Raw genomic sequence first — 24,903 nt, 5'->3', positions numbered from 1 at the left:
TGTGAGCCCACTGTTGGGTAGGGACTGTCTCTATGTGTTGCCAATTTGTACTTCCCAAGCGCTTAGTACAGTGCTCTGCACATAGTAAGCGCTCAATAAATGCGATTGATTGATTGACGGATTGATTGCCCCATTCCCAGTTACCAAACGAGCCCTTCCCCATCATCCTTAGGGTGTTAAAAGCAAAAACATGCTGAGCTTTGTCAGCAGTGATCGGAAAAAATCCCACAAATCCCTTATTATTGGGTTCAGGTGGAGTCTCTCCAGCTGCCCCCGCCACCCCCCTTTTATCCTATTTATTAAGTGCTTACTGTGTGCTAGGCACTTTATTAAGTGCTGGGGTAAATTGGGCCCAGTCCGTGTCCCCCATGGGGCCCACGGTATTAATCCCCGTTTTATAGATGGGGAAACTGAGGCACAGAGAAGTGAAGTGACTTGCCCAAGGACACACGCTGGGCAAGTGGCCCGTGTGGTTGTAGCAGCCTCCTTTCTGTCTCTCCCCACTCGAATCCATACTCCATACAGAAGCAGCGTGGCTCAGTGGAAAGAGCCCGGGCTTTGGAGTCAGAGGTCATGGGTTTGAATCCCGGCTCTGCCGACTGTCAGCTGTGGGACTTTGGGCAAGTCACTTCACTTCTCTGGACCTCAGTTCCCTCATCTGTAAAATGGGGATTAAGATTGTGAGCCCTCCGTGGGACAACCTGATCAGCTTGTAACCACCCCAGCGCCTAGAACAGTGCTTTGCACATAGTAAGCGCTTAACAAATACCATTATTATTATTATTGTTATTATTATTATTATTATTATTATTATTATTATTTTATTATTATTCTCTGGGCCTCAGTTCCCTCATCTGCAAAATGGGGATTAAGATTGTGAGCCCTCCGTGGGACAACCTGATCATCTTGTAACCACCCCAGCGCTTAGAACAGTGCTTTGCACATAGTAAGTGCTTAACAAATGCCATTATTATTATTATTATTATTATTATTATTATTATTATTATTCTCTGGGCCTCAGTTCCCTCATCTGTAAAATGGGGATTAAGATTGTGAGCCCTCCGTGGGACAACCTGATCATCTTGTAACCACCCCAGCGCCTAGAACAGCGCTTTGCACATAGTAAGTGCTTAACAAATGCCATTATTATTATTATTATTATTATTATTATTATTATTCTCTGGGCCTCAGTTCCCTCATCTGTAAAATGGGGATTAAGATTGTGAGCCCTCCGTGGGACAACCTGATCATCTTGTAACCTCCCCAGCGCTTAGAACAGTGCTTTGCGCATAGTAAGCGCTTAACAAATGCCATCATTATTATTATTCTTCTCTGGGCCTCAGTTCCCTCATCTGTAAAATGGGGATTAAGATTGTGAGCCCTCCGTGGGACAACCTGATCATCTTGCAACCTCCCCAGCGCTTAGAACAGTGCTTTGCACATAGTAAGCGCTTAATAAATGCCATCATTATAAGCGCTTAGTACAGCGCTCTGCGCACAGTAAGCGCTCAATAAGTACGATTGAATGAATTCTGCCGCTCGGATCATTTTCCTTCCAAAACAGACAGACCGTGTTTCCTCGCTCCTCAAGAACTTCCGGCGGTTGCCCATCCATCTCCGCGTCAGACAAAACCTCCTCACCATTGGCACTTAATCACCTTGCCCCGTTCCGCTCCTCCTACAACCCAGCCGGCGTACTTCATTCCTCTAAATTCACGCGTTGATTCAGTCGTATTTATTGAGCGCTTACATTCCTCTAACATCATGCATTCATTCAGTCGTATTTATTGAGCGCTTACTGTGTGCCGAGCACTGTACTAAGCGCTTGGGAAGTAGAAGTTGGCAATGCTAACCTTCCCACTGTAGCTCAGTCCTGTCTGTCTCCCTCGCCCACCTCCTGTCTCTGGCCTGGACCGCCCTCCCTCCTCATATCAGACAGATAATTTCTGTCCCCCCCTTCAAAACCTTATTGGAGGCCCATCTCCTCCAAGAAGCCTTCCCTGACTAAGCCCTCCTCTCCTCTTCTCCTCCTCCCTTCCGCGTCGCCCTGACTTGCTCCCTTCATTCGTCTTCTAGACTGTGAGCCCGCTGTCGGGTAGGGAGCGTCTCCGTATGTTGCCGACTTGTCCTTCCCAAGCGCTTAGTACAGCGCTCTGCACACAGTAAGCGCTCAATAAATACGATTGAATGAATGAATGAATCCCCATTTTACAAAGGAGGGAACTGAGGCACAGAGAAGTATATTTGTATTTATGGTATTTATGTATATTAATGTCTGCCTCCCCCTCTAGACTGTGAACTCACTGTGGGGAGGAATGTGGTGGTGGTTGTATTGTGTATTGGGAAGCAGCGGGGCTCAGTGGAAAGAGCCCGGGCTTTGGGGTCAGAGGTCATGGGTTCAAATCCCGGCTCCGCCAGTCGTCAGTTGGGTGACTTTGGGCAAGTCACTTCACTTCTCTGGGCCTCAATTCCCTCATCTGGAAAACAGGGATGAAGACCGTGAGCCCCTCGGGGGACAGCTGGATCACCTTGTAACCTCCCCCGCGCTTAGAACAATGCTTTGCACATAGTAAGCGCTTAATAAATGCCATCGTTATTATTATTATTACTACTCTCCCAAGTGTTTTGTACAGTGCTTTGCACACAGTAAATACGATTGAATGAATGAAGTGGTGGAATCGAGATTAGAACCCAGATCCTTCTGCTGTATCCACTAGCCATGCTGTTTGTCTCGTTGTGAGCAGCGATCATGTCTACCAACTCTGTTATATTTGAGAAGCAGCATGGCTCAGAGGAAGGAGCCCGGGCTTTGGGGTCAGAGGTCATGGGTTCAAATCCTGGCTCCGCCAATTGTCAGTTGGGTGACTTTGGGCAAGTCACTTCACTTCTCTGGGCCTCAGTTCCCTCATCTGTAAAATGGCAATTAAGACTGTGAGCCCCTCGGGGGACAGCCGGATCACCTTGTAACCTCCCCAGCACTTAGAACAGTGCTTTGCACATAGTAAGCGCTTAATAAATGCCATCATTATTATTATTACTACTCTCCCAAGTGTTTTGTACAGTGCTTTGTACACAGTAAATGCAATTGAGTGAATGAAGTGGCGTAATCAAGATTAGAACCCAGATCCTTCTGCTGTATCCACTAGGCCATGCTGTTTGTCTCCTTGTTCATTCATTCATTCAATCGTATTTATTGAATGCTTACTGTGTGCGGAGTACTGTACTAAGCGCTTGGGAAGTCCAAGTTGGCAACATATAGAGACGGTCCCTACCCAACAGTGGGCTCACAGTCTAGAAGACTGTTGTGAGCAGTGATCGTGTCTACCAACTCTGTTATATTTGAGAAGCAGCAGTGCTCAGTGGAAAGAGCATGGGCTTTGGGGTCAGAGGTCATGGGTTCAAATCCCGCCTCTGCCGTCATCATCATCATCAATCGTATTTATTGAGCACTAACTAAGTGCAGAGCACTGTACTAAGCGCTTGGGAAGTACAAATTGGCAACATATAGAGACAGTCCCTACCCAACAGTGGGCTCACCGTCAGCTGTGTGACTTCGGGCAAGGCACTTCACTTCTCCGGGCCTCAGTTCCCTCATCTGGAAAATGGGGATTAAGACTGTGAGCCTCACGTGGGACAACCTGATCACCCTGTAACCTCCCCAGCACTCTCGAACACTGCTTTGCACATAGTAAGCGCTTAGCAAATACCATCATTATTGTTATTATTACTCTCCCAAACCCTTAAGTTCAGTGTTCAACACTCAATAAATACAATTGATTGATTGGGGTAGGGGTAGGACACTGATCTTGTGAGCATCTTTTCTGTGGGTTTGATGGCCTCAGACATCTGAAGACAATCTTCGAGGACTCCTAGGCCCCATGGGTCCTAAGAAATGGTGATATTTTTCTCCCTGCCCCCTCATGCCCAGTAAAATAGGCCAATTATTATATGTAATGACACTGCCTTGTGTATTGGCAGCCGCAAAGAAGGAACGCATTGTGTCAGACGCGGAGGATTCTGCCAGTGATGCAGCATCGGAGAAATCCGACCAAAGAAATAAAAAAGCCGTAGCATCGGAGAGCGAAGTGGAAGAGGGTAAAGGGGAGTCCGGCAAGAAGAATGAAGAAAAAGATCTCTTTGGGAGCGACAGCGAGTCAGGGAACGAAGAAGAGTAAGTACCTGCATAAATGTGGGATCCAAAGAATGTCCCATAAGAATGATGTCCCATTCAAGGGCTTTGTGTTTTGAAATCAGCACTGGGGTTGCTCCGTGTAAAATGGACTATCGGATGGGAATAGAGTTTTGGTTTCTTTCTGAAATTGAATTGGAAAGAGCAACCTTAACTCTTCTCACCCCTGCTATTTTCTTTATAGGAACCTGATTGCCGATATATTTGGAGAATCTGGTGATGAAGAGGAGGAAGAGTTTACTGTAAGTGTCGTGGGACTAATGTAGGAAAAATTCCTGGAAGTTGAATGAATCCTGTGTTAATTTTTGTAATTTTAAAAGATTCATCCAGCTATGTACTGCCCAAGCGCTTAGTACAGTGCCCTGCACACAGTAAGCGCTCAATAAATACGATTCTAGACTGTGAGCCCGCTGTTGGGTAGGGACTGTCTCTGTGTGTTGCCGACTTGTACTTCCCAAGCGCTTAGTACAGTGCTCTGCACACAGTAAGCGCTCAATAAATATGATTGATTGAATGAATGAATGAATCCAGAGTCCTGCTATTATAGTGAAATCTTCATTATATTTCTTGACCATCTAAATATTCTATTGGAGTCATCTCTGTTGGACTTTTCATGCCTAATACATTTTTTCCTTTGGTAGTGTGATCACACACGTTTTTGTGAAGTCTTTGGTAAAATCGGAAGCGGATAGTTCGGTCTTAAGAGACTCACGCTCTGTTAAAGGAAATGTATGTTGTGTATGGCAGAATGTGGTCATTTGGGGCCAAATTGGCTAACTTGCGTTGCCTTTCATTTAGGGTTTTAACCAGGAGGATTTGGAAGAAGCGAAAGGTGAAGCACAAATGAAAGAGGCAGCAGATGATTCAGATTCTGATGACAACATAAAAAGAGGGAAACAGTAAGTCTACGTGCAAATAGAGCAATTTCATAAAGGAATTCAAAAATTAAAGGGAAAGGTTCCCCTAGCTTTTTTTTCTACTCTAGATTTGATTTTTTTCCAGTTACTTTTTGACTTCCATGTTTCTCCTCTTTTGACCTTTTTTCTGTGCATACGCACCCGCTCACTTCAGATTGCTCTTGTCTTTATAATTACATGGTCCTGGTCCAACAACTTAGGTTTGCAAACCTCTGGAAGCGTAAAGTAGTCACTTTGGGGTCGGAGGTCAGGAGTTCAAATCCTGGCTCCGCCAACTGTCAGCTGTGTGACTTTGGGCAAGTCACTTCATTCATTCATTCAATCAATCAATCAATCGTATTTAAACGTAGAATTAAAGTTCGGGAAACTACTGTCAACTTGATAAAGCTGTTCAGTGGGAGCTAGTAATAATAATAATAATGGTACTTGTTAAGCGCTTACTATGTGCAAAGCACCGTTCTAAGCACTGGGGAGGTTACAAGGTGATCAGGTTGTCCCACGGGGGGCTCACAGTCTTCATCCCCATTTTCCAGATGAGGGAACTGAGGCCCAGAGAAGTGCAGTAAGCGCTCAATAAATACGATTGAATGAATGAATGGCCCAGGCCCTGGCAATACCCAGACACCCCCACCCCCCACCACCCGGAGCGAGAGGCCGGATGAGGGTCAGGTTCCCCTGCTTCCATCATTATCATTATTATTATTATTATTATTATTACTATTATTATTATTCCCCCTTCTCTTACCACTCCGGCTGCTGCCTGTCTGTCCGTCTGTCTGTTTGACTTTTGATTTTAGGAGGCCTTCCCAGACTTAGCCCCCTCCTTCCTCCCCCTCTCCTTCCCCGCCACCTTACCTCCTTCCCTTCCCCACAGCACCTGTATATATGTATCTATGTTGGTATGTATTTATTACTCTATTTGTTTTATATGTGCATATTTATTGTATTTATTTTATTTTGTTAATATGTTTTGTTCTCTGTCTCCCCCTTCTAGACTGTGAGCCCACTGTTGGGTAGGGACCATCTCTAGATGTTGCCAACTTGGACTTCCCAAGCGCTTAGTACAGTGCTCTGCACACAGTAAGCGCTCAATAAATATGATTGATTGATTGATTGAATGAATGAAGTGACTTGCCCAAAGTCACACAGCTGACGGTTGGCGGAGCCAGGATTTGAACTCCTGACCTCCGACCCCAAAGCCCGAGCTCTTTCCACTGAGCCACGCTGCTTCCCCAGGACCGGCTTAGCCGGGAATTCTCCTTGCCATTGCGGGATTGAGCCCAAGGTCCAAAGCTTGATGTCATTATGGGGAAAAACTGAAACACGGGGGCCAAAGATTCGGCCAACCTGCAATTAATGAATCGTTTGTAGCTCTTATAATACTACTACTACTAGTAGTGTTATTTGTTAAGTGTCCCAGGAACTGTACTAAGTGCTGGAGTAGATGCAAGCTAATCAATTTGGACACAGCCCCTTTTACAGATCACATCCCCCTTTTACAGATGAGAGAACTGAGGCACAGTGAAATGCCTCGCCCGAGGTCACGCAGTAGGGAAGTGTCGAGAGCTGGGATTCGAGCCCACCACTTTCCAACTCCCAAGCCCGCGGTTCTATCCACTATCAAGCACTTAGTACAGTGCTCTGCACATAGTAAGCGCTCAATAAATACGATTGATTGATCCACTACACCACACTGCTCGGATGTGCAGCATAGAGAAGCAGCGTGGCTCAGTGGAAAGAGCCCGGGCTTTGGAGTCAGGGGTCGTGGGTTCAAATCCCAGCTCCGCCAACTGTCATCATCATCATCATCATCATCAATCGTATTTATTGAGCACTTACTATGTGCAGAGCACTGTACTTAAGCGCTTGGGAAGTACAAGTTGGCAACATATAGAGACAGTCCCTACCCAACAGTGGGCTCACAGTCTAAAAGGGGGAGACAGAGAACAAAACCAAACATACTAACAAAATAAAATAAGTAGAATAGATAGGTACAAATTAAATAAATAAATAGAGTAATAAATATGTACAAACATATATACATATATACAGGTGCTGTGGGGAAGGGAAGGAGGTAAGATGGGGGGGATGAAGAGGGGGACGAGGGGGAGAGGAAGGAAGGGGCTCAGTCTGGGAAGGCCTCCTGGAGGAGGTGAGCTCTCAGCAGGGCCTTGAACTGTCAGCTGTGTGACTTTGGGCAAGTCACTTCACTTCCCTGGGCCTCAGTTACCTCATCTGGAAAATGGGGATTAAAACTGTGAGCCCCCCGTGGGACAACCCGATCACCTTGTAACCTCCCCAGTGCTTAGAACAGTGCTTTGCACATAGTAGGTGCTTAACAAATGCCATTATTATTATTATTATTCTTATGTGACTAGCAGTTTCTTTCACCGTTGCATCTTGCCGCAGTTCCGATCCCTTCGGTGGGGGCGGTCCCTGGGCCAGCCCTGCCCCAGCGCCCTGCAGCAGTGTAGCTCCGTCTCCAGAGTCAGAGGTCACGGGTTCTAATCCCTCCACTTGCCTCTGTGTGACTTTGGGCAAGTCACTTCTCTGTGCCTCAGTTCCCTCATCTGTAAAATGGGGATTAAGTCTGTGAGCCCCACGTGGGACAACCTGATTACCTTGTATCCCCCCCAGCGCTTAGAACAGCGCTTGACACATAGTAAACGCTTAACAAATGCCATCATCACCCCCAGTTTAGCTCTGCGTCTCGCATGTTGCTGCCACTGACCCCATTGTCTTCCCTCCTTGAAAACCTGCTCTCTGCCACGAGCCGTTCTGGTTAAAGGAATTATTTTTGATCCTCAGTTTGCGGCGCTCTGGTTCACGTGGCTCGGCCGTCCCTGGACTGGGATAATTGGAAGTTGGGTAGGCGAACCCCAATTTCTTTGGTCAGGCGTTTTGATTAGTCGATTCTTTTTTTCTTTAACCAAAACCAAAAAAAGCCCCACTGGGATCACGAAACCAGCCTTCTCTTGTATCGTCAATTTGCACGGGACTGGAGGTCAGAAGGTCATGCGTTCTAATCTCAGCTCTGCCATTTGTCTGCTGTGTGACTCTGGGCAAGTCACTTCACTTCTCTGCGCCTCAGTTACCTCATCTGTAAAATGGGAATTGAGACAGGGAGGCCCCACATGGAACAGGGATTTTGTCCAGATCGACTGTGAGCCCAGTGTTGGGTAGGGACCATCTCTATATGTTGCCAACTTGTACTTCCCAAGCGCTTAGTACAGTGCTCTGCACACAGGAAGCACTCAATAAATACGATTGATTGATTAGTTTGTATAATAATAATAATAATGGCATTTATTAAGCACTTACTATGTGCCAAAGCACTGTCCTAAGCGCTGGGGAGGCTACAAGGTGATCAGGTTGTCCCACGGGGGGGGTTCACAGTCAATCCCCATTTTACAGATGAGGTAACTGAGGCCCAGAGAAGTGAAGTGACTTGCCCAAAGTCACACGGCTGACGATTGGCAGAGCCGGGATTTGAACCCATGACCTCTGCCTCCAAAGCCCGGGCTCTTTCCACTGAACCACGCTGCTTCACTTGCTGCAGTGTGAACCTTGGGTAAGTCACTTTACTTCTCTGGGCCTCAGTTACCTCTTCTGTAAAATGAGAAATAATAATAATAATAATGGCATTTGTTAAGCGCTTACAGTTCCTGGCAGCATAGTAAGCGCTTAGCAAATACCATCACCATCATTTACCCACCGTTGGGTAGGGACCGTCTCTATATGTTGCCGACTTGTACTTCCCAAGCGCTTAGTCCAGTGCTCTGCACACAGTAAGCGCTCAATAAATACGATTGAATGGATGAATGAATGAATTTACCCGCTGGGTTGATGAGCATGAAAAATTCGTTTCCTCCAGAGCGCCCGGTGACAATGGAAAGAACGGTAACGTACAGCCTCGACTTTGTGCTGGTCTTCTATTAATCGACTCCGGGCTCAGTCCCGATTTGTGTCATTAGTCCCGATAGGAGCCGTTGGCCTCCTCCAGATCAAAGGTGACATCGGCGGGCCAGTTTGCTCCAAATTACTTGTTTTGGAGGCTTGAATTTGGGTCTTTGGTTGAGCTGGCATTTGGTGCTTAATCTGGCTAAGGATCCGGGTATCCGAGGATCCGAGTATCATCACTGTGCACAGCTTTAACCAACTTTATACAAAAAACCATCTGTATCTTCCAAGGAACCTTTTTTCCGATTGCGTGGATGTACACTTTCACTAAAAAGTCCCTGTGGCATAATCTGGCTAAGGATCCGGGTGGCGAGTATCGTCACTGCGCACAACTTTAGCCAACTTTATACAAAAAACCATCTGTATCTTCCAAGGAACCTTTTTTCCGATTGCATGGATGTACACTTTCACTAACAAGTCCCCGTGGCATAATCTGGCTAAGGATCCGGGTGGCGAGTATCGTCACTGGGCACAACTTTAACCAACTTTATACAAAAAACCATCCGTATCTTCCAAGGAACCCGTTTTCCGATTGCGTGGATGTACACTTCCACTGTGACATAGGACTTCTGTGAAAATATATGTTTTCCAAAGTCATCATCATCAATCGTATTTATTGAGCGCTTACTATGTGCAGAGCACTGTACTAAGCGCTTGGGAAGTACAAATTGGCAACATATAGAGACAGTCCCTACCCAATGCAGGGGAACACAGACTCAGTAGCGGGGCAAGTGTATCCTGCAAAATTTAGCGTCACTTGGGGAAACTCTATACCTGAATAGCCCAAAGCGTTCATCTTTTTCAAGGAAAAAAATCGAAGAATTAGCGTTTCCCTGAATTGGAAATAACAGCGGATGCAGACGTTAACTCTCCGATGGGACGTCGAAGGGAAGGAGTTGCCGATCGGTTTTTCACTGGGCTTTGTTCCTTTCTCCACTGTTCAGTATGGACTTCATGTCGGATTTTGAGATGATGTTGCAGCGAAAGAAGAGCATGAGTGGCAAGCGCAGACGAAACCGCGACGGGGGAACCTTTATTAGTGACGCAGATGACGTCGTTAGCGCCATGATTGTTAAGATGAACGAAGCGGCTGAGGTGAGAGCTCATAATCCTGGGGTGAATTTATTTTATAATCCCTAGTTCTCGTGGGGTTGAAAAATGATATACAGCCAAACTGAACAGTGCCCGGCACATAGTAAGCGCCTAACAGATACCATCATCATTATTATTATAGCATACAGAACACTTGAATTCTTAAAGTGTAAGTGGTAATTGTCAACCAGAGCTGTGAGTTTGGAATTCTGAGCTATTCAGAAAGGAGTTTACTCCTCATCTAATTTTTAAAGTCTATTGTCTATTGAACAATAATGGTATTTGTTAAGCTCTTACTATGTGCCAAGCACTGTTCTAAGCGCTGGGGAGGTTACAAGGTGATCAGGTTGTCCCACGGGATCTCCCAGTTTTAATCCCCATTTTCCAGATGAGGTAGCTGAGGCCCAGAGAAGTGAAGTGACTTGCCCACTGTCACACAGCTGACAGTTGGCGGAGCCGGGATTTGAACCCATGACCTCTGACTCCAAAGCCCGGGCTCTTTCCACTGAGCCGCGCTGCTTCTCCAAGCACCATCTTGGAAGTCACCGTCTCCTGGCCGTGCTGTCCCATCAGTCGCTTTAACACACATCAGTTAATCAGTGGTGTTTGTTGTGTGCTTACTGTGTACAGAGCACTGTTCCAAGCGCTTGGGAGGGTACAATATAACAGTTGATAGACACATTTCCTGCCCATAGTCGAGAAGCGGGATAGCCTAGTGGGAAAAGCACCATCCTGGGAAAAGAGGACCTGGGTTCTAATCCTGGCTCTGCCACTTTTTTTTTTTTAGGTGGTATTTGTTAAATAATAATAATAATAAATAATTATTATTATTAAGCGCTTACTATGTGCAAAGCACTGTTCTAAGCGCTGGGGGGGATACAAGGTGATCACGAGGGGCTCACAGTCTTAATCCCCATTTTACAGATGAGGCAACTGAGGCTCAGAGAAGTGAAGTGACTTGCCCAAGATTAAATGCGTCCTTTGTACCAGGCACTGTCTTGAGTGCTGGAGTAGACAGAAGCTAAGCTGGGGCACAGTCCGTGTCCCACACGGACCTCCAGGTATTATGTTGCCAACTTGTACTTCCCAAGCGCTTAGTACAGTGCTCTGCACACAGTAAGCGCTCAATAAATACGATTGATTGATTGATTGATTCCCCATTTTACAGATGAGGTAGCTGAGGCACAGAGAAGTTTAGTGACTTGCTTACGGTCCCACAGCCAAGTGACAGAGATGGGATTGGAATCCAGATCCTTCTGATTCCCAGGCCCAAGCCCTAGTAGGCCACTCTGCTTCTCCACCTCTGTGTGACCCTGGGCAAGCCACTTACCTTTTCCGTGCCTCAGTTACCTCATATATAAGATGGAGATTGCAGTGGTCACAAATGATCTTGCCAAATCCAGCAGCCTCTCCTCCATCCTAATCCTACTTGACCCCTCGGCTGCCTTCGGCGCTGTCGACCATCCCCTTCTCCTGGAAATGTCGTCGGACCTTGGCTTTCCTGACACTGTCCTCTCCTGGTTCTCCTTCTGTCTCTCTGGCTGCTCCTTCTCAGCCTCTTTCACAGGCATCTGCTCCCCCTCCCTAACTTTGGGGCTCCCTCAAGGTTCAGTTTGGGTCCCCTTCTCCATCTACACCCACTCCCTTGAAGGATTCCTTCACTCCCGTGGCTTCAAACTACCACCTCTGTGCGGGTGATTCCCAAATCAGCATCTCCGGCCCTGATCTCTCTCCTTTTCTGCAGTTTCGCATCTCCTCCTGCCTTCAAGATATCTCTACTTGGATGTCCTGCCATCCCCTCAACCAGAACATGTCAAAAATAGAATTTCTTATCATCCCACCCAAACCCTGCCCCTCTCCTGACTTTCCCATCACGGTAGACTCCACTGTCATCCTTCCTGTCTCTCAAGCCTGTAACCTTGGCATTTCCTTCACTCCTCTCCCTCATTCAGTCTGTCATTAAATCCTGTTGGTTTAACCTTCACAGCAGTGCTAAAATCCACCCTTTCCTCTCCATCCGAACTGCTACCCCATTAGTCCAAGCATTTGTCCTTCCATGGCTTTATTACTGTATCAGCCTCCTTGCTGATCTCCCAGCCTCCTTTCTCCCCAGTCCAGTCCATACTTTATTGCCTGGATCAGTTTTCTACAAAAACATTGCCTGTGTTTCCCCATTCCTCAGGAACTTCCAACGGTTGCCTATCCACTTCCACGTCAAGCAGAAAATCCTTACCATTGGCTTTGAAGCACACAATCACTCATTCACCTCGCTACTCACCAACTAATAATAAATAATGATGGCATTTATTAAGCGCTTACTATGTGCAAAGCACCGTTCGAAGCGCTGGGGACCTTACAGAGTTGTCCCACGGGGGGCTCACAGTCTTCATCCCCATTTTCCAGATGAGGGAACTGGGGCCCAGAGAAGTGAAGTGACTTGCCCGAAGTCACACAGCTGACGAGTGGAGGAGCTGGGATTGGAACCCACGGCCTCTGACTCCAAAGCCCGGGCTCTTTCCACTGAGCCACGCTGCTTCCTAGCCCTCGCACTTGGATCCTTTTATGCCAGCCTACTCACTGTATCTCGATCTCATCTGTCTCGCCCATGTCCTTAGTACAGTGCTCTGCACACAGTAAGCGCTCAATAAATACGATTGATGATAAATACGATTGATGATGTCCTGTCTCTGGCCTGCAATGCCCTAACTCTTCATTTCCGACAGACAATTACTCTCCCCCTGCTTCAAAGCCTTATTGAAGGCCCATCTCCTCCAAGAATCCTTCCCTGACTGAGCCCTCCTTTCCTCTTCTCCCACTCCCTTGTGCGTCGCCCTCACACTCGCTTCCTTTATTCATCCCCCTTCCCAGCCCCACAGCACTTAGGTACATATCCGTAATTTATTTATTTATATTAATGTCTGCCTCCCCCTCTTGACTGTAAGCTCATTGTGGGCAGGGTAAGCGCTTAGTACAGTGCTCTGCACATAGTAAGCGCTCAATAAATACGATTGATGATGATGTTATATTGTACCCTCCCAAATGCGTAGAACAGTGCTCTGCACACAGTAAGTGCTCAGTAAATACAATTGACTGATGGGGATTGAGACTGTGAGCCCCATGTGGGACCTGAATTCTGCCCAACCTGATTATCCTGTATCTGCCCCAGCACATGAAAGATGCTTAACAAATAATGTCAAATAAAAATATGCTTAACAAATAAGCAGATGATTTAAAATAAATCAGTCAGTGATATCTGTTGAGCACTTGCTTGTGCGCAGAGCACCGTATTAAGCACGAAGAGGAGTTAGACGGGATCCCTGCACACAAGGAGCTGTGAAGAGAGGAAGACGGACTTTAAAATCAATTACACAGAGGGGAAATAGAGTATGAGGAGATATACGTGGGGTTGGGGTAAGAATCAAAGAGCTTAAGTTGTACAAGGCCAACTGCATAAGTAAGCATTTGTTCATTCAGTCGTATTTATTGAGCGCTTACTGTGTGCAGAGCACTGTACGAAGCGCTTGGGAAGTCCAAGTCGGCAACATATACAGACGGTCCCTACCCAACAACGGGCTCGCAGTCTAGAAGACCCATGACCAAGTATATTTATTATTATATTGCTTTCATATGGATCATTTGGCATTGTGTATCCTCTCGTCGCCCCCATTAGATTCTAAGCTTCTCCAGGGCAAGGATAGTATTTTTTACGTCTGTCATAGTGCCAGACGGTATTTGGCACACAGTAAACCCTCAAATGCTGTTGATGATGATGATGATGATGTAATTCCTCAGTGGAGAGTTCATTCATTCATTCAATCGTATTTATTGAGCGCTTACTGTGTGCAGAGCACTGTACTAAGCGCTTGGGAAGTACAAGGTAACACCAGATAGAGATCAGTTAAATAGGATATGGAACTCTACTAGGGTAAAAGGGTACATTTGTTTTATAGAATGTATTCTTTGCTGAAATCTGGAGAAGTAGCGGGACTTGGGAGTCAGAGGGCCTGGGTTCTAATTCAGGTTCTGCCACATGTCTGCGTGACCGTGGGCAAGTCACTTAAATTCCCTGTGCCTCAGTTACCTCATCTGTACCCTTCCTTCCTCCGCCCCTTCCTTCCTCTCCCCCTCGTCCCCCTCTCCATCCCCCCCATCTTACCTCCTTCCCTTCCCCACAGCACCTGTGTATATGTATATATGTTTGTATATATTTATTACTCTATTTATTTATTTATTTATTTTACTTGTACATATCTATTCTATTTATTTTACTTTGTTGGTATGTTTGGTTTTGTTCTCTGTCTCCCCCTTTTAGACTGTGAGCCCACTGTTGGGTAGGGACTGTCTCTATATGTTGCCAACTTGTACTTCCAAAGCGCTTAGTACAGTGCTCTGCACACAGTAAGCGCTCAATAAATACGATTGATGATGGTGATGATGATCTGTAAAAGGAGGTTTAAAGTTGCGAGCCCCACGAGGGACGTGGACTGTGCCCAACCTGATGATGTTGTATCTACCCCAGTGCTTAGTATGGTGCCTGGCACATAGTAAGTGCTTCACAAATACTATTAAAAGAAATGGCCAATACATTAAACAGTTCCATTATTCCAAGGTGTTGTTAAATCCATAAGAGCTGGAAGGGATTTTGAGGTCAGCTATCCAAACTCCCAGCCGTACGGGAAAGGTAGCTGACTCTTTGCTTTCTTTAATAATAATTTTTTAAAAAAATCCAAAGGGTGCTCCACTGTTTCAATCAATCAATCGTATTGAGCGCTTACTATGTGCAGAGCACTGTACTAAGCGCTTGGGAAGTCCAAGTTGGCAACATATAGAGACGGTCCCTACCCAACAGCGGGCTCACGGTCTAGAAGGGGCAACATGGCATCCAAAGTCCTGTTAGATACTTTAAAGAGGGATCGAGAGTGGATACTCTACTCTCTCACTTATTAAATATAATCAGAACTTTGCCACCTCAGTTTCCTTTGGTAATGACTAGGAAATTACTCCCGAATCAAGCAATCGTATTTATTGAGCACTTACTGTATAGAGAGCCCTGCCCTAAGCGCTTTGGAGAGTGCAGTATAACAGATTTAGTTGGTAGACCCATTGCATTCATTCATTCAGTCGTATTTATTGAGCGCTTCCTGTGTGCAGAGCACTGTACTAAGCATTGAAACACAGAACTCTGGGCAGACGATTTCCCAACTCTGCAAAAGTGCCCGTGTGCTAAATCCTTTATCTTTTGAGGACATTGTTAAGATCGTCCGGCAAATGCCAGAATACTGCCGTCCGAATAACAGAATGATACCTGTATAACGGGGGTGCTGCACACAGATAAAATTAAAGTGTTCCTTCAGTTAATTGAAATCCTTGATGTGTAACGGAGAGGGGTCTCCAGCATAACTAATTCTTATTAAAGAATGTATTTTCTTCTAGCTAGGATTCCACCGTAGAAGAAGCGAGGGCTACCTTGATAAATGCTGATGGTTTCTTGGGTGCTTATTGAGCATAAGCATAGTCTTGTCACCGAGTTTGTGGCTGCATACAAATGGCTCAGCTTCCTCCTTCCTCCTTGATTTTTAGCAAGAGTTGTAGTTTGTCAGAAGGAAAAAGTAGTACTTCGGTCCACTTTTGTATAAATATGAATGAGAGCATTTTACATGGATCTTAAAACGCTATTCGGTGCCCTTAACTCCACAGGAAGACAGACAGCTGAACAATCAGAAAAAACCAGCTCTGAAAAAATTAACTTTATTACCAACTGTGGTGATGCATCTGAAAAAGTAAGTATTTTGTTCCTTTCGGTGCTGGTATTTTTTTTTTCTAATGTCTAATGCCAAGAAAAACCTGAGCGGTTACATATTCAGCGTGGCTCAGTGGAAAGAGCCCGGGCTTTGGAGTCAGAAGTCAAGGGTTCAAATCCCGGCCCTGCCCATTGTACTTCCCAAGTGCTTAGTACAGTGCTCTGCACACAGTAAGCACTCAATAAATACGATTGAATGAATGAATGGTCTGCTGTGTGACTTTGGGCAAGTCACTTAAATTCTCTAGGCCTCAGTTACCGCATCTGTAAAATGGGGATTAAGACTGAACCCCCTGTGGGACAACTTGATCACCTTGTAACTTCCCCAGCGTTTAGAACAGTGCTTTGCACATAGTAAGCGCTTAATAAATGCCATCATTATGATGATTATTATTATATTCTTTGTCATAGTGAGCCAAGAATCTAAACTGATCATTTTTCTCTATCAAGTATGAAATTCCAGTTGAAAGCAAAATATTAATTGAAACATTTTATCTCATTCATAATTGGATAGAGTTATTTTTCTGTCCAAGGTAGTAATAATAATAATGATCGTATTTGTTCATTCATTCATTCAATCGTATTTATTGAGTGCTTACTGTGTGCAGAGCACTGTACTAAACGCTTGGGAAGTACAATTTGGCAATGTATAGAGACGGTCCCTACCCAACAGCGGGCTCACAGTCTAGAAATAGTCTAGTCTGTTAAGCGTTTACTATGTGCCAAGCACTTGGGTAGGTACAAGGTAATCAGGTTGTCCCACGTGGGGCTCCCAGTCTTAGAACAGTGCTTGGCACATAGTAAGCACTTAATAAATGCCACCATTATGATTAGTATTATTATATTCTGTCATAGTGAGCCAAGAATCTAAACTGATCATTTTTCCTCCATCAAGTATGAAATTCCAGTTGAGAAGACAGCAGAATATTAATTGAAAACATTTTATCTCGTTCATAATTGGATAAAATTATTTTTCTGTCCAAGATAGTTATAATAACAGTGATGGTATTTGTTCATTCATTCATTCAATCGTATTTATTGAGCGCTTACTGTGTGCAGAGCACTGGACTAAGCGCTTGGGAAGTACAGTTTGGTAACGTATAGAGACGGTCCCTACCCAACAGTGGGCTCACAGTCTAGAAATAGTCTAGTCTATTTGTTAAGCGCTTACTACGTGCCAAGCACTGTTCTAAGCACTTGGGTAGGTACGAGGTAATCAGGTTGTCCCACGTGGGGCTCCCAGTCTTAGAACAGTGCTTGGCACATAGTAAGCACTTAATAAATGCCACCATTATGATTATTATTATTATATTCTGTCATAGTGAGCCAAGAATCTAAACTGATCATTTTTCCTCAATCAAGTGTGAAATTCCAGTTGAGAAGAAAGCAGAATATTAATTGAAAACATTTTATCTCGTTCATAATCGGATAAAGTTATTTTTCTGTCCAAGATAGTAATAATAATAGTGATGGTATTTGTTCATTCATTCATTCATTCAATCGTATTTATTGAGCGCTTACTGTGTGTAGAGCACTGGACTAAGCACTTGGGAAGTACAATTTGGCAAAGTATAGAGACAGTCCCTACCCAACAGCGGGCTCACAGTCTAGAAATAGTCTAGTCTGTTAAGCGTCTACTATGTGCCAAGCACTGTTCTAAGCACTTGGGTAGGTACAAGGTAATCAGGTTGTCCCACGGGGGGCTCCCAGTCTTAGAACAGTGCTTGGCACATAGTAAGCACTTAGCAAATACCGTTATTTTTATTATTGTTATTATTAATCCCCATTTTCCAGATGAGGTAACAGAGGCACAGAGAAGTGAAGTGGCTTGCCCGAGGTCACACAGCAGACAAGTGGTGGAGCCGGAATTAGAACCCGTGACTTTCGGACGCCCAGGCCTGTTCTCTATCCAGTATGCCACGCTGCTTCTCGCTACGTGTGTGCGCCCGCATGCCCTCATGCCTGTCGATGTATTTTCACTGCGGTGTCAATTCCACCCTAAAGCTTATGACGATATTGAGGACACTAATTTTTTTTTTTAATGGCATTTATTAAGCGCTTACTGTGTGCAAAGCACTGTTCTAAGCGCTGGGAAGGTTACAAGGTGATCAGGCTGTCCCACGGGGGGCTCACAGTCTTCACCCCCATTTTACAGATGAGGGAACTGTGGCCCGGAGAAGTGAAGCGACTTGCCCCAAGTCACACAGCCGACAAGCGGTGGGGCCTGGATTTGAACCCATGACCTCTGACTCCAAAGCCCAGGCTCTTTCCACTGAGCCACGCTGCTTCTCTGATTTTTCCTTCTACTCTCGACTCTTCCTTCCAGACGTATCCTTACATCGTACAAACCACTTAAATGTGGCCATCAGTCGAGGGAGACCGTCAGAGTTCTGTCATCATGAGGCCTAGTTCACCTACTAGGTTCTTTGTGGCAGCTTCGTGGCTCAGTGGAAAGAGCATTGGCTTTGGAGGCAGAGGTCATGGGTTCAAATCCCGGCTCCGCCAGTGGGTCACGGGTTCAAATTTATCAGCTGTGTGACTTTGGGCGAGTTACTTCACTTCTCTGGGCCTCAGTTCTCTCATCTGGAAAATGGGGGTTAAGACCGTGAGCCCCCCGTGGGACAACCTGATCACCTTGTAACCTTCCCGGCGCTTAGAACAGTGCTTTGCACATAGTCAGCGCTTAATAAATGCCATTATTATTATTATTATTATTGCACCACACTGCTTCTCACGATCATACGATCGCTTTGTATCATTTTGGAAATTTAACTTCCCCAGGCTGAAGATTTCCTTGTCTTTAATTGTTCTTTAATGGCGTACCGACTGAGCTTGGGTAGCTTTGCGAGGTGATTTACAGAGAAGGTTAGAGGGACGGAGTGATACGAGGAAATCAGTCAGCGTTTTGCAGGGCTGAGAAGCAGCGTGGCTCAGTGGAAGGAGCCCGGGCTCGAGTCCGAGGTCGTGGGTTTGAATCCCGGGTCCGCCCCCTGTCTGCTGTGTGACCTCGGGCAAGTCACTTCACTTCTCTGCGCCTCAGTTCCCTCGTCTGTAAAATGGGAATTAAGACTGTGAGCCCCACGTGGGACAACTTGATCAGCTTGTATCCCCCCCCCCCAGCGCTTAGAACAGTGCTCTGCACATAGTAAGCGCTTAACAAATGCCATCATCATTATTATTATTATTATTGCGCCACACTGCTTCTCACGATCATATGATCGCTTTGTATCATTTTGGAAATTTAACTTCCCCAGGCTGCAGATTTCCTTGTCTTTAATTGTTCTGTAATTGCGTACCGACTGAGCTTGGGTAGCTTTGCGAGATGATTTACAAAGAAGATTAGAGGGACGGAGTGATACGAGGAAATCAGTCAGCGTTTTGCAGGGCTGAGAAGCAGCGTGGCTCAGTGGAAAGAGCCCGGGCTCTGGAGAGTCCGAGGTCGTGGGTTCGAATCCCGGGTCCGCCCCCTGTCTGCTGTGTGACCTCGGGCAAGTCACTTCACTTCTCTGCGCCTCAGTTCCCTCGTCTGTAAAATGGGAATTAAGACTGTGAGCCCCACGTGGGACAACTTGATCAGCTTGTATCCCCCCCCAGCGCTTAGAACAGTGCTCTGCACATAGTAAGCGCTTAACAAATGCCATCATCATTATTATTATTATTATTGTTATTATTTTGCGATCATCTAGGAATCCGAAAGGAGCAAGCAGGGTGACGGAATGTATTTTCTTTCATCGAAAAGTAGGGCTCGCGGGTACTCCCGGAACTGATCTTGGTTCTCCTCCTTGTAGGCAGGACCTGAAAGAAACGTTCATTGACAGCGGCGTGATGTCAGCGATCAAAGAGTGGCTTTCGCCCTTACCCGACAGGAGTTTGCCAGCGCTAAAGATTCGGGAAGAGCTCTTGAAGATCTTACAGGAGGTCAGAGGCCCTGTGGTTCTTGTCTTCTTTTCTCTGCGCTTGTATCGGGTCACATTTGCTGAGAAATGTAAAACCGCTAAAGCTCGTCCAGTGCTCTGCACGCAGTAAGCGCTCAGTAAATAACGATCGATGGATCCCAAGGTACTTACCGGGGGTTCAGGAGTATTAAGACCTATTTGAACGTTTAGTACGCGCGAATAAGGGAAGCAGCGTGGCTCAATGGAAAGAGCCCGGGCTTTGGAGTCAGAGGTCTTGGGTTCAAATCCCGGCTCTGCCAACTGTCAGCTGTGGGACTGTGGGCAGGTCATTTAACTTCTCTGGGCCTCAGTTACCTCATCTGTCAAATGGGGATGAAGACTGTGAGCCCCCCGTGGGACCACCTGATCACCTTGTAACCTCCCCGGCACTTAGAACAGTGCTTTGCACATAGTAAGTGCTTAATAAATGCCATCATTATTATTAAATAATGATCTGTACAGTCACTTAAACACTCCTGAACAGCATCCATCACCACCCCCAACCCTTTAGACTGTGGGCAGAGAATCAATCAATCAATCAGTCGTATTTATTGAGCGCTTACTGTGTGCAGGGCACTGTACTAAGCGCTTGGGAAGTACAAGTTGGCAACATATAGAGACAGTCCCTACCCAACAGTGGGCTCACGTGACTGTTCATTCATTCAATCGTATTTATTGAGCGCTTACTGTGTGCAGAGCACTGTACTAAGCACTTGGGAAGTACAAGCTTGTTTTGTAGTAATAATAATAATAATAACGGCATTTATTAAGCGCTTACTATGTGCAAAGCACTGTTCTAAGCGCTGGGCAGGTTACAGGGTGATCAGGTTGTCCCGCGGGGGGACTCACATTCTCAATCCCCACTTTCCAGGTGAGGGAACTGAGGCCCAGAGGAGTGAAGTGACTTGCCCAAAGTCACCCAGCTGACAAGTGGCGGAGCCGGGATTTGAACCCGTGATCTCTGACTCCAAATAATAATAATAATAAGGATGATGGCATTTATTAAGCGCTTACTAGGTGCAAAGCACTGTTGTAAGCGCTGGGCAGGTTACAGGGTAATCAGGTTGTCCCATGGGGGGACTCACATTCTCAATCCCCACTTTCCAGGTGAGGGAACTGAGGCCCAGAGAAGTGAAGTGACTTGCTCAAAGTCACCCAGCTGACAAGTGGCGGAGCTGGGATTTGAACCCATGACCTCTGGCTCCAAAGCCCGGGCTCTTTCCATTGAGCCACGCTGCTTCTCGTTGTACTCTCCCAATCACTTAGTATGGTGCTTTGCACACTGTGCTTTGCACAATAAATGCAATTAAATGAATACAGCCACTTAAACACTCTTGAGCAGCACTCCACCCCCCCACCAACCCCTTCAAGCGCTTAGTACGGTGCTCTGCACACAGTAAGCGCTCAATAAATACAATTGATTGATTAATATGAATTGTTTGCTTTCATTAAAATAGCTGGCTATGGGTATGAATGCAAATACTCGCCCCAATGTGTGTTTTCACTGTGTCCTTTGGTCAGTCAATCAATGAATCATTTATTGAGCGCTTACTGTGTGCACAGCACTGTACTAAGCGCTTGGGAAGTCCAAGTTGGCAACATATAGAGACGGTCCCTACCCAACAGTGGGCTCCAGTCTAGAAGGGGGAGACAGAGAACAAAACCTAACATATTAACAAAATAAAATAAATAGAACAGGTATGTACAAGTAAAATAAATAAGTAGTGTAATAAATATGTACAAACATATATATTTACAGGTGCTGTGGGGAAGGGAAGGAGGTAAGACGGGGGGATGGAGGGGGGACGAGGGGGAATAATAATAATAATAATGGCTTTTATTAAGCGCTTACTATGTGCAAAGCACCGTTCTAAGCGCTGGGGAGGTGACAAGGTGATCAGGTTGTCCCATGTGGGGCTCACAGTCTTCATCCCCATTTTCCAGATGAGGGAACTGAGGCCCAGAGAAGTGGAGTGACCTGCCCCAAGTCAGCCAGCTGACAAGTGGCGGAACCGGGATTTGAACCCTTGACCTCTGACTCCAAAGCCCGTGACACAGAATTAGGAAGCATTATTTCAACAGCGCGCGCCTCCGTTCAGCGCTGCGTCGGAAGAAACGGATGCCCGGGGGCCTGCGCGGGGGTGGTGTGGACCCCGCTTTAAATGCCACGCTTGAGTTTTCAGCATCAGTCGTATTTATTGAGCGCTTACTGTGTGCAGAGCACTGTACTGAGCGCGTAATGAGGGGTCCTTCAGGCACACGAAACCCTTGCCTCTGGAACCGGGGGTAGTCCAAATCGTAGAAACTCCGATTGTAAACTTTTTGAGGGCCGTAGGGGCTTCCCCAAGTGCCGTACTTGGGGTGCAGTTGGAATTAAGCCTTGGGAAGGGAGAAAAAGAAAAAAAAAACCCAACCTGAGGGGCTATAACATTCATTTTTCTGCCAGCCGATAGTTTGACTTGCCTTCCCTCCTGCCTTTTGGGAAGCAGCGTGGCTCAGTGGAAAGAGCCCGGGCTCGGGAGTCGGAGGTCGTGGGTTCAAATCCTGGCTCTGCCAATTGCCGGTTGTGCGAAGAGCCCGGGCTTTGGAGTCAGAGGTCATGGGTCATGTACTGAGCGCTTAGTACAGTGCTCTGCACACAGTAAGCGCTCAATAAATGCGATTGATGATGATGGGTTCAAATCCTGGCTCTGCCAATTGCCGGTTGTGCGACTTCGGGCGAGTCCCTTCCCTTCTCTGGGCCTCAGTGACCTCATCTGTAAAATGGGGATGAAGACTGTGAGCCCCCCCGTGGGACAACCTGATCACCTTGTAACCTCCCCCAGCACTTAGAACAGTGCTTTGCACGTAGTAAGCGCTTAATAAATCCTATCATTATTATTATTATTTTGATGAAATTGGTAAATCTGGTGACAGTGAGGATCGGTAGTAACCTCAGAACCCCCCCCACCCCAACACACACACTGTTATGGAGAAGCAGCGTGGCTCAGTGGAAAGAGCCCGGGCTTGGGAGTCGGAGGTCGTGGGTTCAAATCCTGGCTCTGCCAATTGCCGGTTGTGCGACTTCGGGCGAGTCACTTCCCTTCTCTGGGCCTCAGTGACCTCATCTGTAAAATGGGGATGAAGACTGTGAGCCCCCCCGTGGGACAACCTGATCACTTTGTAACCTCCCCCAGCGCTTAGAACAGTGCTTTGCACGTAGTAAGCGCTTAATAAATCCTATCATTATTATTATTATTTTGATGAAATTGGTAAATCTGGTGACAGTGAGGATCGGTAGTAACCTCAGAACCCCCCCCACCCCAACACACACACTGTTATGGAGAAGCAGCGTGGCTCAGTGGAAAGAGCCCGGGCTTGGGAGTCGGAGGTCGTGGGTTCTAATCCTGGCTCTGCCAATTGCCGGTTGTGCGACTTTGGGCAAGTCACTTCCCTTCTCTGGGCCTCAGTGACCTCATCTGTAAAATGGGGATGAAGACTGTGAGCCCCCCCGTGGGACAACCTGATCACTTTGTAACCTCCCCCAGCGCTTAGAACAGTGCTTTGCACGTAGTAAGCGCTTAATAAACCCTATCATTATTATTATTATTTTGATGAAATTGGTAAATCTGGTGACAGTGAGGATCGGTAGTAACCTCAGAACCCCCCCACTCCAACACACACACTGTTATGGAGAAGCAGCATGGCTCAGCGGAAAGAGCCCGGGCTTTGGAGTCAGAGGTCATGGGTTCAAATCCTGGCTCTGCCAATTGCCGGTTGTGCGACTTCGGACAAGTCACTTCCCTTCTCTGGGCCTCAGTGACCTCATCTGTAAAATGGGGATGAAGACTGTGAGCCCCCCCGTGGGACAACCTGATCACTTTGTAACCTCCCCCAGCGCTTAGAACAGTGCTTTGCACGTAGTAAGTGCTTAATAAATCCTATCATTATTATTATTATTTTGATGAAATTGGTAAATCTGGTGACAGTGAGGATCGGTAGTAACCTCAGAACCCCCCCACCCCAACACACACACTGTTATGGAGAAGCAGCGTGGCTCAGTGGAAAGAGCCCGGGCTTGGGAGTCGGAGGTCGTGGGTTCAAATCCTGGCTCTGCCAATTGTCGGTTGTGCGACTTTGGGCAAGTCACTTCCCTTCTCTGGGCCTCAGTTCCCTCATCTGTAAAATGGGGATGAAGACTGTGAGCCCCCCATGGGACAACCTGATCACTTTGTAACCTCCCCCAGCGCTTAAACAGTGCTTTTCACATAGTAAGTGCTTAATAAATCCTATCATTATTATTATTATTTTGATGAAATTGGTAAATCTGGTGACAGTGAGGATCAGTAGGAACCTCAGAACCCCCCCCCACCCCAACACACACACTGTTATGGAGAAGCAGCGTGGCTCAGTGGAAAGAGCCCGGGCTTGGGAGTCGGAGGTCGTGGGTTCTAATCCCACCTCCGCCACCTGTCATCTGTGTGACTTCGGGCAAGTCACTTCACTTCTCTGGGCCTCAGTTACCTCGTCTGGAAAACGGGGATTAAGACTGTGAGCCCCCCATGGGGCAGCCTGATCACCTTGTACCCCCCAGGGCTTCACACATAGTAAGCGCTTAACAAATACCATCGTTATTATTGTCATTTGGGGGGTTTGTCTTTAAGGCCTGGATCTGAGCTAACTTGTATGGCTAATTTAAAATTTTCTAATACGTATTAATCGGGGAGACCCAGTGATCCAAATCCTGGTTGTTTGAGCCCCGATCCACTTCCTTCTCTGAATTCCTTATTTTCTTACGGTGCCTCCTTCAAGTTCTTGCGTGCAGTGTTTCCATACTTTGAACGCGATGATGGAAATGCCGTCCGCCGCTTCCATCTGAATTTGGACGTGTGTTCGGTACACGGGGAGCCTTTCCTCTAGGTTGTCACTTCGCGATCCCAAAGATTATTCTTACTCTTACTGAAGGCACATCTCCAAGCTGCCTCCCCCAACTAAGCTCTTTTCATCATCATCATCATCATCATCATCATC

General features: G+C 46.4%; 1 protein-coding gene across 3 annotated transcripts in view; it reads left to right on the top strand.

Annotated features, from left to right (window-relative positions):
* IWS1 (interacts with SUPT6H, CTD assembly factor 1) overlaps positions 1–24,903 on the top strand; it is an 87,539-nt gene that overhangs the window by 40,725 nt on the left and 21,911 nt on the right. For all 3 annotated transcript variants that reach the window (XM_038746311.1, XM_038746321.1, XM_038746329.1), the window contains exons 4-9: positions 3,979–4,171; positions 4,374–4,431; positions 4,988–5,088; positions 10,011–10,161; positions 15,856–15,938; positions 19,747–19,876. In XM_038746311.1, coding sequence (XP_038602239.1) covers positions 3,979–4,171; positions 4,374–4,431; positions 4,988–5,088; positions 10,011–10,161; positions 15,856–15,938; positions 19,747–19,876 — 716 coding nt within the window. The remainder of the gene's footprint in view (positions 1–3,978; positions 4,172–4,373; positions 4,432–4,987; positions 5,089–10,010; positions 10,162–15,855; positions 15,939–19,746; positions 19,877–24,903) is intronic.

Source organism: Tachyglossus aculeatus, chromosome 1 (genome assembly GCF_015852505.1).
Source record: "Tachyglossus aculeatus isolate mTacAcu1 chromosome 1, mTacAcu1.pri, whole genome shotgun sequence".
NCBI classification, from domain to species: domain Eukaryota; kingdom Metazoa; phylum Chordata; class Mammalia; order Monotremata; family Tachyglossidae; genus Tachyglossus; species Tachyglossus aculeatus.
The sequence above is the reverse complement of the archived record's forward strand: the minus strand, read 5'-3'. Positions and strand labels throughout refer to the sequence as shown.